The 14,440-nt window shown below is 41.5% G+C and overlaps 1 protein-coding gene across 4 annotated transcripts; it reads right to left on the bottom strand.

Annotated features, from left to right (window-relative positions):
* Positions 1–119: 119 nt before the first annotated feature.
* ppef1 (protein phosphatase, EF-hand calcium binding domain 1) lies at positions 120–13,641 on the bottom strand. 4 transcript variants are annotated; one of them, XM_061752415.1, is made up of 19 exons: positions 13,293–13,596; positions 11,944–12,104; positions 10,828–10,857; positions 9,619–9,746; positions 9,470–9,530; positions 7,429–7,592; positions 6,478–6,592; positions 5,487–5,533; positions 5,175–5,341; positions 4,890–4,926; positions 4,672–4,821; positions 4,087–4,223; positions 3,767–4,007; positions 2,592–2,777; positions 2,380–2,522; positions 1,990–2,096; positions 1,760–1,923; positions 1,442–1,526; positions 120–1,323 (listed from the first exon to the last, which is right to left on the bottom strand). In XM_061752415.1, the coding sequence occupies exons 2-19, from the start codon at positions 12,020–12,022 to the stop codon at positions 1,112–1,114; spliced, it is 2,253 nt and encodes a 750-aa protein (XP_061608399.1). In that variant the 5' UTR covers positions 12,023–12,104; positions 13,293–13,596; the 3' UTR covers positions 120–1,111. The 4 variants fall into 4 exon arrangements, with proteins under 4 accessions (XP_061608399.1, XP_061608391.1, XP_061608409.1 ...); XM_061752407.1 differs by having other exon boundaries at positions 3,767–4,010; positions 13,293–13,594; XM_061752425.1 differs by lacking the exon at positions 10,828–10,857 and having other exon boundaries at positions 3,767–4,010; positions 13,293–13,592.
* Between the last annotated feature and the right edge of the window lie 799 nt (positions 13,642–14,440).

The following is a 14,440-nucleotide window of genomic DNA, read 5'->3' on the forward strand; positions in this document are numbered from 1 at the left end:
GGCCAATTTCAAACTAATAGACTTTGTCAACGACATTTTAAGTGACAAACGGAAACTATTTTTGGACACATTGTTCAGTCCCGGCGGTTTGTTTTGTCCAATATCCGTTGTATCGGGGGTCTGTTTCATCGAGGTTCCACTGTACTTTTATTGTAAACCAGCATTTAAACACATATACTATGTATGATGCTCAGGGCTAGAAATTGATCAGGTGCAGCCTACTGACCACAGTATGCTGAAAACAGAACTAGTTTACTAACAAACTAACAAAGCAAGTGTGGGCGTGACTGAATTGACAGCTTATCCTCGCTGCTTTTAAAGGCACAACAGTACATACTATCAGGGAATTTAGGGGTGAGCCGTATTTCCTCATTCCCAGCAAAAAAAAGTCCCTATTTCTAAGCTTGAATATACACTACTCCTAATAATAATAATAATAATAAGCATGTTGGCCTTTCAGGTGAAATTTCATGATGAACCTAAAACGCACAAGAACCTTTCGTTATCCCCGATTACCTCATGCATTTGACCTCGTGGCTCATTACCAGTTCCTTGTACCTTGTCACATTTTCAGCATTCCTTGTTCTCGCCACTGAGTCATTGTAAACTTCAACCCTGTTTGATTATTAAGCTCACCTTTTTTTTTTGCCTCCCATTTTTTTGACACTGATGCCTTTGCTGACTGGATACCAGTATACGGACTCCAACCTGTTTATGTTGAAATACCAATTCTATGACAGAACCAGGACATTTATTTGTCAAGTCATGGATCAAACCCTTGTGAATTTTGCCATTCAGCTGCTGCTTAGAGAACAGCAAGTTGTGCAAAAAATACTGAAACATCCTTTGTATTACGTTCACCTATGAAGGTTAGGTTCATCCTAAAATTTCACCCAGAAGCCCTTTTTACTTTTTGTACATTTGTACATGTACTGTACATTGCAGAATGAATAATAATCATCAACAGTTCAGAAAATCTTAACACAGTCACCGCCATTGACGGCTTTAGAAGTCAAATGTCCATGTTAGCTGGGAAGGCTGGCAGTGAATGAGTTAATATAATACATTTCCAGATAAAAGACAAACCATCTAAAAACAAAAGGTCTGCACCCTACGCTCTATCTATCTTGAGTTGCTGATCCTTGTTGTCCAGCTTGTGCACAACGCGGAAAGCCTCCAGGAACTCCGTGAAGTCTATACTGCCGTCCTTGTTGAAGTCGATACTTCGAGCCAGGTCATCAATGGCTCCGTTGGTGATGTCCACCCCCAGGTGAGCACTGAAGAGGCGCCAGGTATGACGGAACTCTTCGATGGAAATGAGACCTAAATGTGACAACATGGATGATCACCACTCATTTCAAGAAAAAAAAAAACATACAAACGTTTTTTTTGTATTTTTTATTTTTTTTGTCTTTACAAACAAAGTGAAAAGCTCCTCTACCTGAATGGTCTTTGTCTATAATGTTAAATATGATCTCAATGTCTGTCCTGTATCGAAACAGAGTCTCTGCCAGGTTCGGTGTGACCTAAAATGGGGAAATTTCAATAGTTCAATAGATCTCTATCAGCAGATATGCAAAAAAAATAAATAAATAGTTCCCTCTCTAAGATTTCTATCGAAAATGGGTGGATCGATAGTTATTAGTTTGTAATGTTGTAGAACTATCTTGTATGATACAAACGTAATTAGATTGTATAGGTCTACTCAATGTTGTGGCTAGTATAGAGTGTACTGTATGTACAGTGTACGGTTTCTGACCTGAGGCAGCTGTATCCCTGGTCCCATATCCTCAAAGCAGGACCTATAGTCCACATTGCCGTCTGGTGCCAGGTGAGCTAAATGCGGACAGAGCGTCCTCCATGGCAGGTCCAGCCTCAAGACGGACGCCAACACCTGAGCCCATTCACTGACCGTCACACTGCCTATAGAGATTTTTTTTTTTAAACCTGAATAAGTATGAGCACAAGGGATGAGTGCTTGATGCTTACCAGTATTATTCTGGTCATACTTCTGGAAGCCTGAAATGAGGTCAGACCGATGGGCGAACACTTTCTCTTTTAGGGCCCGGAGAGCGGAGCTCTCAGCAACTCGAACTCTGTGAACGCCATCAGAAATCGATATCAAGAACAAGTCATTTTTACCAACAGCGCAAAGTTCAGATCCTCAAAATGTTGCGTGTCGTGGGGCAGGAAATGGAGGATATTGTTGTAAGCAGACAATAAGTGTCGGCGGAAACCTCTGTTTAGAAAGGGTCTATCTAGAATTTGGACATTGTCATCAAGGGAATGGCCCTTCTCTTTGAGATGCGAATGATCTACGCATCGACCGCAGCAGCAGATGATGGGCCTAATTTAACACACACCAGACACCTGATATACCTTTGAGTCAATGTGAGTTTGCGTGTTGAGCGGCTGACTTGGTACTGGTAGAAGCGTGGCGTCAGATCTCTCCCCAGTTTGATGTAGGCGCCTCGGTTGCTTCCCTCCTCATAATAGTTGGATGCAGAGAAGATGGTGATGACCTGAAGAGCCACGATAGAGATGTTTTATAAGTATTGCAATGGGGAAGTGAATAAACGTTTTGCAGCTACCTGTCCGCCGTGACACAGCTCATAACCTTCCTGTTTACACTCGTGGGATCTGATAATCAGCTGCAGGCCGTGTTGGAGCAGCAATCTCCGCGTGACGTCGGGGCCGAAGTAGCAGCCGCCGCCTCGGAATGTGTTGGGTCTGCAGCCTTCTTGGGTTTTGGGGTCACTCCAAAGTATGTCGACAATCTACAGCAAAAGGGAGCTGAGCTACACTGCGATTCTATGATTCTGATAAAGAGGATTCTGATTCTGTACGGTGTTCAGGGCTCAGGCCCTACCCCCCATTTGTGGGGGATAAAGACCGAGTCCTGCCAGGAAGAGTGAATAATTAAAAATTATTGATGCCTCCCTAAAAAGGTTTATAATTACCTATCGATGCCACAAGATGGCGGCAAAGCACTACTTGTGGCCAAATGAAGCTCCTCAACTCACTTCAACCTGTTTCTGTGGCACTAAGATGCCACGAGATGGCAGCAAAGCACTACTTTTGTCTGAATGAAGCACTTCAACATAGCTTCTTGGCACAAGATGCCGCAAGATTGCGACAAAGCACTACTTTTGTCGAAACTATGCTCCTCAACTCACTTCAACATAGTTCCTTGACACGAAGATGCCACAAGACGCCCCCTTCAAAAAGGTTTATAATTGCCGACTAATGCCACAAGAGGGCGGCAAACCACTACTTTTCTCTCAGTCAGCGCAATGGCTTGTCCAAAAGAAGCACCAAGCAGCGCAAATTGTACTGTACTGTATAAAAACAACCAAACAAAAGAAAATGTAAAGAAATAATTGCTCGGTCATGTCACGCTATTTGTGCGTATTGAAGCCATCTACTCTTTTCTACGGAAGGGCGAGTACTGATACCAAGTTTATGGCCGATACCGGGCTTATTTCAAGGTATTAGGTACTCATGAAGTTCTGCCGTTACGAGCCACTGATACTTGAGAGAAAAAAAGCTTTGCCTTACAGTCCTTCGCGCCAGTAGTTGGCAGTACGCTGCGGCAGTTTGACACATCGGCGAATCATCAGAAAGAAAGAAAGAAAGGTCTTTGTTCACATTAATCTGTCATTGAAATCGTATGTATTAAAAGTACTAGTGCAGCGGTGTCAAAATTCATTTTTGGCACGCGGGCCACATCGTAAATATACTTGCGGCGGATTTCTAGCTACAACACCTGTTTCCATTCCTGCTCATTTTGCGGAGGCAAAGGAGACGGAATGGACATCGCAGAATCCAGGAAAGGCACTTGGAGGATGTTGATGTCGTACGGCATATTGGGAGAGGACGGGAACGGGTTAGGCGAGAAGCACGACGGAGTTTGTGGGGAGCAGAGCGAGGAAGACGAGGAAGAAGAGGAGGAAGACGAGGAAGAAGGGGAGGCCGACCTGCCTTGCCGGTTCATTCTGGAACTTCTTCTTCTAAATTGAAACACAAAAAGAAAGGGCCTTGAGATGTGATTGGCTGACAGAAGCCACCTTCTGGTTGAGCGCCCACCTCAGGTTGGGGGTTCTTTGGTTTTTAGCGTGACTGCGAGAAGTGTCCGTCGCTCTCATTCTCTTCATCTGCTTGAGGGACTGACCGATGTGCAGCTGTTCCAAACAGCGTCTGGGAAGCCTCAGGGCTGATTTAACCTTGAACGTAATGAATACGTTCAAGAATAAGTGAGTGACTAAGTACTTTCACAGAGAGGACTCACAAAATAATTTTGTAATTCCAAGCAGCAGAAGCAGAGAAGAAGTAATGCGAGTATTTTTGTATGCTCTGTTTGTATGTTTATAGCAGTTGTTTGAAGTTTTATAATTACTGTAACATCTATGCTCATTTCTGTTACCCAGTCTGTGGCGTTTTGCATTATGTGTTAGCAATTTTTTTTTGTTTTTTAAGATTAAACGATACGGTAAAGGTTGAACATTGTTTGAATATACAATTTTGAAATCTCGTTTTCTTGATCAGTTCAACAGTCAGTTTCAAACAAACAGTTTGAAGCAAGCAGGCTTTTGCTTCACGTGTTACTTGATGCTTGAATATGTTTAAACTTAAAAGCCAACTAAATGGCAGATATTTGCTTCTCTTCCTGACCTTGTGCCGGTCAAGGACACTGAGGAAGTCGAGGTCAGTCTGATCGGATATGCCCCCGTGAACAATTAGGACCTTCCCGTCTATCACTGTGGCAACGGGCAGAAGACTGAAGACGTCCTGAAAAATCTGCAAGATCTGACATCCGTTAGCCTGTGCACAGGAGACATAAAACATGCTACTTCCACAAATGTGGGCATTGAGGACACGCTAAACCATACCTTGTACTTCTGCATGACCTCTTTTGTGAACCCATATCTGAAATGAAAAAATAAATAAATGTTATTCCCTGCAATGACCCTTCAAAAATACATTTCATTTTATTTTGTATTTTTTATAAAGCATTTAGGCTGTGTTAATGCAAATGTAATGAAATTGGGTGTCTGATTTTATAACTTCCCGTAGTACCTGGAAGCCGCTAATGGGCTCGCGGACCGGCGGATTGGCGTTTGGGCCGTCCAATTCTCTGCAGCCATGCATTTTCAGCGCATCCTGCTCCTGTTTACCTGAGGTTCATGATGTGGTCCTCATGGTTTCCTCGGTTCAGATGCATGTAGTCGGGGTAAAGTAGCAGGTAAGCAAATAGCAGGGTGACCACCTCGATGGACTTTTTCCCCCGGTCCACAAAGTCTCCGTTAAACACGTACGGCGTCTCAGCAGAAGGAAGGCCGTTCTGATGAATGCAAAATCAAATCAACCGCAGTAGTGCAGTGGTCCTCAACTGGTGGGTTGGGACCCAAAAGCGGGGCGCGGACCCATCTTGGGTAGGTCGCGGACAGGTATTCATTTTCAAAATCAAATCAATCCTGAGACGTTACCTTATAAAATATAAGAAGTAAGTCATCAAGTTGCCCATGAAGATCACCTAAACAAAATAGAAAACATACAGTTGAAGGGGGCTTACGCTACGGTAATGGTGTACAAAGTTGAATGCCCCCAAAAATCATGCAATTTTGATTTCAACATTTTGTGGAGGAGTTTAAGGGTCACAAAATTCTGGTGGTGTTTTTTTTTTAGGTAACACCACCACAGAAGGGTACTAGTGATGCCAAAGAGGAAAAGTGTGCTGATGATCATAGAACCAAAAATGGAGCTTGGACAATCAAAACTGCGGAAAAGATTGTCGGTACCCTCCTACCAACCCTTGAGGACTTCCACGCTGCCTGAACTAAGACAAGAGCGTGCAAAATCCTCTCGGACCCTCCGCAGTACTGGCCACTCATGCCAGAGTAGCATCTGCACCGCTTGCACACTGACTGAGGAGTATCTGCAACATTTGCACAATCAACATTGTCCCAGATTATCACGCTACTAGTCACTTTAAACTGCATCCACTCCTTGAACTCTCGGCGCCCTTTGCACAATGGTCATTGCACCGGACTATTGCAATATTAGTCATTCGAACTGCTCGAAGTGCTAGAGGACTCTGCATCTTTTTGCACAGTTGTTCCAAAAAATAATAATAATTGTACCGGCATTACTCGATAACTAGCAACCCTTTATTGCTCAGTGACTGTTTTTCTCCAAAGTGTTTGTCTGTCACTTGACTGTCTGTTGTCGTACTAGAGCGGCTCCAACTACCGGAGACAAATTCCTTGTGTGTTTTTTGGACATACTTGGCAAAATAAAGATGATTCTGATTCTGATAGCCAGTGATTCTTTCACAGACCACGAGAGGGAGCCCGTGTACCCAAATCACTGACAAAAAACATTGCCGGTAGAGTTTACGAATGGTTTGATAATGCAGACAGTTAGCCATCAGCAGGTTATTGTCGTTTTGAGACAGGTGTGCAGGCAGCATCCACCTACCGCATATTGTGATCTCCGTGGTGTACGATGTCGACAGCTGGACGACGTTGGGCATCTGTTTGAGGAGCTTCTTGGTCTCGTAGAGTAGCTGCAGCACGTATCTGGCGTGGAGAGTCTGTACACAGGACGCACAACGGGACTTTGAAGAGCAGACGAAATGGATTGAGGCACACTAGTAGAATGGCCGGGTTTAGCTAGTGGTAACGTTTTTACGCTACAGTGCCACTACTGGCCTCCACTTGATGAGCTGAATCAACACCTCTCTATGGAAACCTGTTTCAGCATTTATTCAGATATCACGCTCAATGTCCATGTACGAGTCTAGTACCCTCTTTGTCCTCATAAGCGAGACCATTCGGCGCACTAGTTGAACAACTAGGGTGCACTACTAGAAACCCTGTGTCTTACTAGAAATGTTTTGCCACTACTAGTGCCACATTTGGCGTACTAGTACACAATTAAACCTTTCTAGTAAATTACTGTGCGTCACTAGTAACAGTACTATGCCCAACCAGTAGGCATGTATAATGCACTTGTAGCCTCCTGGACTGTACTGGTAACACCACAATGAGTAATATGTAGCTGTCCTACTAGTATGCCAAAGTTGTCCTACAAGTGTGCAGAAATGTCATATAGTAGCAGACATTTTTTTTTCTAGGAAGACAACATTTTTCCATTTGCTCGCCTTAGTCAATCTACTAGTTCTTTATTCAATATCCTTAATCTCCAATTTAAGCTCCATGTACTACTACACTCTTTGTCTTTACTAGTAAGACAATTCAGTGGACTTGTAAAATGACTTCATCTTATTGGTAATGTTTTTTTTTTGTGTGTGTGTTTTTTTTTTCCAGCACTAGTGTCCCTCTTAAGATGAATATCAAAGACATTGAATAAATGCTGAAATGGGTTTCCATGTACACGCGTCAAGCAATGAAAGCAGTCACAATGTACCCGCTGATCTTTGAAGGCGCTCAGAAGTGCGTTTGTGTCCGACACCGAGAGGGGAAATGACAGTCGCGGTCCGATGTATGACTCTGGAACGTGGATGGAGTCGTAGCACGCCTCTCGGTCTAACCGGGGGTCAACGACAGGCTCCAGAAGCTGGGAAATCAGATCTATCGGCCACGGTCAGGGGAAGTCGTAAAGGAACAGAAAGCAGAATCCCAATCAGGTGTGCTGCAGGGTTACAGTGATAAAATGGCGTGGGGGAAGCAAAATCCTTCGTATAATCCATTTGGACAAGTGCACACTGTTAAAAAAAACACACACACGCATAAATCTCAAACTGTGCCTTTAAGACTGGATGAAGTAGAAATCTTTTGGGAAATGCTAATCTCTCTGTAATGTCTGTAATGCTCTTTCGTGCTTTCTGGTTTAGATGTTAATCTGCAGTTGCAACCAGAAGGATTGGATTTATTGCTACACTGACAGTTTATAATACAGAGCGTCACAAATAAATTGGACATCATTTGAAATATGAGAATCTGAGCAACTAGTGGTTCTCAAACCTTTTCCGCCAAGTATCACCTCGAAAAACAATTGGCACTCTACTACTATTGTAAGCCACTGTCCCATTCGGCACAGTTTTAACATCAACGGTGGTCTTAAATAAAAAATAAAAAATAATAATCATTCACTTCACTTAAATAATGATTCAATTCAAATGTACTTCACATAAAACTGCAATCAAAATGCACCTAAATAAATGTTTGAAAACAAACACTGCAAATGTATTCTACTTCAAAGTTAAATACAACTGAACTGTACTGAGCAAATGTATCGTAATGGATTCCCAAAATGCGTCCAAGCCTTTTTAACATGAGGCACAGTTGGAATCTTTATTTCAGTAATTCTTTCACATACCACTCGAGGGACTTGGCATACCACACTAAGAATCACTTTCCTAGCCTGCCTTAAACAAAATTAAGTAGGCTTCATTTTGAGAAATGGAAATGAGTTTTTAAAATTCCAAGAACATATTCCTATAGACAGTACTGTATCACCGAATTTATAACCGAAGTTTGACAAATGTGTAAAATGCAGATCGCCGTCGCAGTTGATAATCCAGCACCTTCCCGATATGTCTAATTTAAAGTTAAATATGTCGTAAAAAAATGTAGATGACTTCAGTGACAATTGTTCATGTTATTAGACAACGAAATTATGTAAAAAAAAAAATTTGTGGGGGGGGGGGGGGGGGGGGGGGACACCCTTTTACAGTGAATGAGAATTACACTCATCCCAAAACGGGCGTCATTCTCCTCGCAGACTATTTTGTGAATTTGCCCCCAGTGCTTAATTAAACGCCCTCTGTTGTGCCACACGCGGACGTTGCGTGTCGTAAATGTCAACACGGGTCTGGCCTCTTTACATCACTTAATTCGACTCAAAGGAAGACCATCGAGATGATGAGGATTAGCTTTACAATGGAGCACAAGGCTTTTTAGCGGAATGAGTGGGTCAGCGCACCCTTAAGCCACAGCTGGCTCAGTGCGACTCACCACATTCACATGAGTTGCTAGGCGACGCAAAGGGCCTTCCACATCAAATAAAAGCGCATCGCGAATGAAAGTGGCGATCATTTTGATTGACTGAAACACACACAAACGTGATGTGATATAAACATTTGAATTGCTCGCTACGTTGCTACACAGCAATGTTGTGTGTAATACAGTTACACAGTTTTCTATTATGTGTTAGCATTAAGTTAGTAGGGTCATTCCTGAGGCAAAGCTGTTTTGGTTTTTAGAATACACGACATGTTTTGTGTTTATTGGATAGCAAACTTCAACTGGGAGTTGGGTTAAAAAGATTGAAGCCTCTTTTTCTGAAGAATTATTAACTATCTGCCAAACTGCTGCTTAATGTTTGCTGCCACTGTGCGAAGCTGATTTCGGGTCACTCGTATCTCCGACATAGTTGATTTATTTTTATTTTTTCTCAAAATGTGGTTTTTAGTTTATTATTTGGTTTACGTGTCTCATCTTCTTACCTGGCCTGTCTCCATTCAACTGAGTGAAATTGTCGAGCATGAAGCTGAAGAAACCGGACAGCTGGGGAAAACACAATCGAACAAAAAAGCCACCAGTGAAATGAACTTTTCAAAGACATCTTCCAGAACATGCAGTCCTGGAGACTCACCTGTAGCTGGTCCTGTTCACCGGCATATTCGATGGATTGGAAGATGTTCCATGTGTATCTTCGCCTCATCTCCAGACGGGCCATGTAGCGCCGGTACCAGCGCTGGATCAGTACAGCTGCCTTCATAGCTAGCACAACAACAATGGGAGAGACAAAAGCTCAACTTCACGCATAAATGTGGTTTCAGATTCCCTGTACAAACTATTCAAATCGAAGACATGAGCCGAATCAAAACCTCTTTTATGGAAAGCCATTAAGCATTTAGCCAGCTTTCGGTCCATGTACTAGTATGCACTTTGTCCTCACTAGTAACACAATTCAGCACACTAGAAGAACGACTCGTCTTACTAGTAACGTTTTTCCACTACTAATGCCACTATTGGTCAACTAGTGTGGAATTAAACCTTACTAGTAAACTACTGTGCTGCACTACTAACACTACTAGGCCCAACTAGTAGGTGTGTGTCACGCACTAGTAGCCTCCTGGACCCTACGAGAAGCACCCAAAAATCCACTAGTAGTTTTAGCTCATTAGTAACATAGTTGTCCTGGTAGAATGGTAGATCCATGTACTAGTACGCTCTTTGTCCTCACTATTAGTACTTCATGTTACTTCATGTGAGGCAGTGCTTACACAGGTGGAAAACTGTGCCCTACTAGTACTACTTGTGACATTCTAAAATTCTACTAATTAACATAGTCAACGCAGATTTCAACTAGTGCAGTTTTGCCTCACTCGCAACATGTACGGTAAGTGTGCTACTATACTAAAGTTGTCCTGTATGCCATACAGAAGTGGAAAATTATACTAGCTGACATTTGGCATTTCACCAGCAGTACCAATAGTGCGCGGATGTCAACTAGTGCGCAGTTTTGCCTTGCTAGCAACATATAGTTGTCCTACTGTACAAGTGTGCTGATAAGTCATGCATTAGTTGTTTTACTAGTGTGCTGACATGAGTACAAAGAGCTTACTAGTACATGGACCTTAAGCTGGCTATCAGGGAAATGGAATAAAAGCTCAGACAGCTTTCCATGCCTCTCAATAAGTAGTAAGATGTGCAATAGTACCAAAAGTGACTGGTGGTGTGCTTGCTGCATCACATTAAATAGAATATTTAATATTTAAAACATCATCCACTCAGATTAGCATACTGTAGGCTAATGGCCATATCAGATAGTTCTTTAGAAATAATAAATTGCCCGTACTTAGTGCTGGACTGGGCGTCTTTGCTTCATCTGTGTGTGTGTGTGTGTGGGGAGGGGGGGGGGGGGGGGGAACAAAAAAAAAAAAACAGAAGTCGGCACTGAAATGTGTTAATTGAATAAAATGACTTGCAAAGCAACGTAAACACAAGGCGACAACAAAAGAGGGGGGGAGTGTTAACAAGACACAAGGGAGGAAGTGCAGGACTGGGGAAAGCACCACAAATGACACAGCCTTCAAGACAAACAACAAAAGAGGACACGCTAGAGATCTGTCGGAAGCGTTCAGCAATCGTCTTTGTGTTGCGACGCTGCCACAACAAACATTCATCGCCTTGCATGATTTTGATCTGCGTGGGACAGGAAGCAAACCACACTACAGCAGTGCCTTGAGATACGAGTTGAATTCGTTTCGCGACCGCGCTCTCAACTCAAATGAGCTATTTTCAAACTCAGCAGTTTTGTATTGTATAAAAACACACTAATTACATTTGCTCTCCACATAAACAAAAACATGACTTTACCTAATGTATTGTCCTTCCGTGTTGTTATTTTTATATATTAACTCATACTGTCTTTCCACTGCAAGGAAACCAACGCGAATTGATGGTGGCCGGAAGGGGTGACATAGTTTTGCTTGTATCTCAAGACAAAACATCGACTCATATCTAAAACGAATACTGTAAGTCAAGGCACCCGTATCTTACGGGCCCACTGTGCAGCGAGCCTGGAAGAGTCACAGAAAGGTACGGAACTGGACGTCTATAGAAAAGTATTGGTCGATTCATGGATCAACTTGTTGTGCGAAAAGTATTGAACAAGGGAACACTTGTGCATTCACTAGTTGAGAGAAGGTCCGATTAAGTTGTAGTTTTAAAAGTTCTAGTGCATTTTAGCATCATCTGGAAAATTCACCCAAAACCTCCAAATCCCTCTTTTTGTGAGTCGTCTAATAGTCCTCAATTCATTCCTTTTAGTTTCGGAGGTAAAAGTTGTTCCACAGAATAGTAACGCAACACATTCAATTTGATGTGAGCTTTTTTATATAGAGTATATACACCAGCACAACCCTCCAGCTAAGACAGACCCAAAGGGCATGTCATAGCAACACCAGAGTACCTGTCTCAACCCTTGCCGATTGTGTCTCTATGGCAACAGAGGCGCCGCATCCCATGATGACCAGCACCACCGGTCGCATCAATAGAAGGAAAAAAGGCTCACATCTGGGAGATGGAATCTGGTAGGGAGCCGATGGTGAGGCAGACGCACTCAGCACAGCACTGCGAGAGAAAGAGAGCGCCATGAATATACTTCGGGGGGCGTGGACTATGGAAATAAAGTATACAGGGTGCCAGCTAAGTTGGAATTTGAATTCAAGACATTCAATCTTTTACAATGATTTTTTTTTTTTATTTACAATAAAATTTCTGATATATATATTTTTTTTTACCTTAAAAACAGTATAGAAAATGTGTCTGTAAAAAAACAAAAAACAAAAATTGATATACATCTTGTAGTATTTTTGTGCCATTCATTTGAATTTAAGATATTGACATTTTTAACACTGGCTTTTTAAATTAAAAAAAAAAAAAACATTTTTAAAAAGCCAGTAAAAAAACATTACAATTAAAAATCCAAAATCAACAATACCGCAAGATCTGACGCGGATTATTATTTTTTTTCACCATAAAAAAATTCAGTGTAAAAAATGTAATTTCAGGGAGCACTCATATAACTTGTGGTATTTTTCTGCCATTTGAGTTTGAATTTTAATTGAAGATATTGAATTTAAGTGAATCTTTTTTTTGCTGAATTCTTTCATATTATAAAAAAGATAAATACAAAAATCGGTATTAGATTTTGGTATTTTTTTGTGACATCTGAGTTTGAATTTGAATTCTTTCTTGATACTAGAAAGGTAAAAAGGTAAGACATTTCATGGTAAACGTTTTAATAGTAAATTTTAATTCAAACTCAGATGGCAAAAATATACCATATAGTTTTTTTACATCACAAAATTAGTTTGAATTTTAATTTAAGACATTTCAGACAGATTTTTTTTTTTTTTTTTTTTTTTTTTTTTTTTACACAATTTTTATATGGTGAAACAATGTTAAAAATGTATGTAAAAAAAAAAAAAAAAAAGGCTGGAAATCAAAACTGAAACTTACATGGCACAAAAATACCGCAAGCTATATCTCTGTCACCTGATCTTAAATTGTAATTACTATATTTATATAATGCAGTATTTTTTTGCGCCATATGAGGTCAAATTGTAATTACCTATTGTTATATATTTAAGCTGATTACAACATGAATTGAGAAACTGTTTTGATTGCAACCGTAAACATGATTGCATTGCGTCGACAATCGGGTTCATTGACAAAACGTGTGGTAACCGAACCTGGAAGAATAAATAGCAGCGGTGAACAGATGACAAGCCACTGAATGAAAGTGATGCTCCTTACCCGCACAATGTTTACAAGCGAGGCAATCCATGTGCTCCACACCCAACTTCAGATGAGACCAATGGATGTTCAGGCTCTTTTTCATTGCAATCCCTTGCTATTTTTATTCCGTGCTCATGTCTGAGGTGGAGACGCTGCAGCCCGCGAGGAGGAAGAGGAGGAGGAGGATTAGGAAGAGGAGAAGATGAGGCGGTCGAGGCGGCGGAGGGATTGTCAGATGGCTTTGCCACAACATGGATCTGATTCAGTGATTCCCAAAAAGGGTGTCGTGAGATGTCGTCCGGTGAGATGCAGGAAATGTTCCTATCTCACTTATTTTTGTCTGAGAAACTCATAAATTACAAATATCTTTGTTCATCTATCTATACCAGCAACGTATAGTAACTGGCAGATCAATTAAATGCGCTTCCACAAGATGGTAGAAGGTATAATATACCCGTTGCCGTTCATACAACAGAATAAGACGATTATATCAGCTTTATATTCAATTAAACAGCCCCAGATTTCACACTATGTCCATTTGTGAGTCAATTGAGACGATATTTCTGAATATTACTTTTAATACGTTTATTTGGCGATGTGCCGTGAGTTTCATATCAAATGTACCCGCGTTTGGCAGGCTCAAACAATGGAACACCAGAAGTCCACCAAGCCTTAATAAACAGTACTGCAATATTATTTATTGTATACATATTAATTGAACGGCGATTGCGCTGCTCCTTCTGCTGTGCCTGCCTTGGCCACTTGGGGGCAGTATAATGCCGCGATCAGACGACAGGCTTTTAGCCCCGATGTTGGCCCGATTAGCTCACCACAACATAGATGCTATTTAGTGCTAGCATGACGATAGCAAACTAGGCTAAGCTATGTGGCTGTTTTAAATACAGAAGGTGGAATTCTTTTTGTTTAGTTTGACAGTAAACTTCAAAAAGCAGTGACCAACACATTGAAGCCTCTTTTTCAAACGAATGGTTCACTAATGCTACCTACCAAACTGCTGCTTGTTGCGAAGTAAGTTGGAGTCACTGCCACCATGCGGCACTCGCATCAAGTTTGCACTCAAAAGAGGGAAAAAAATAAAAATAAAAAAAACACTTCCAAACAGCAGCTCATATCACAAGGCACCACAGTACTGTATTAAAAAGTAC

The sequence above is a fragment of the Phyllopteryx taeniolatus genome, chromosome 2, assembly GCF_024500385.1.
Source record: "Phyllopteryx taeniolatus isolate TA_2022b chromosome 2, UOR_Ptae_1.2, whole genome shotgun sequence".
Lineage (NCBI taxonomy): Eukaryota > Metazoa > Chordata > Actinopteri > Syngnathiformes > Syngnathidae > Phyllopteryx > Phyllopteryx taeniolatus.

Bases quoted from the DNA above. Each gene is read 5' to 3' on its own strand.
- ppef1 (XM_061752407.1), bottom strand. From the start codon at position 12,022: ATGCGACCGGTGGTGCTGGTCATCATGGGATGCGGCGCCTCTGTTGCC. The intron at 5,342-5,486 runs GTAACGTCTCAG...TGCATTCATCAG, and splicing joins TACTTCTTATATTTTATAAG to AACGGCCTTCCTTCTGCTGA. The intron at 2,097-2,379 runs GTATATCAGGTG...TGGCGTTCACAG, and splicing joins AAACTCACATTGACTCAAAG to AGTTCGAGTTGCTGAGAGCT.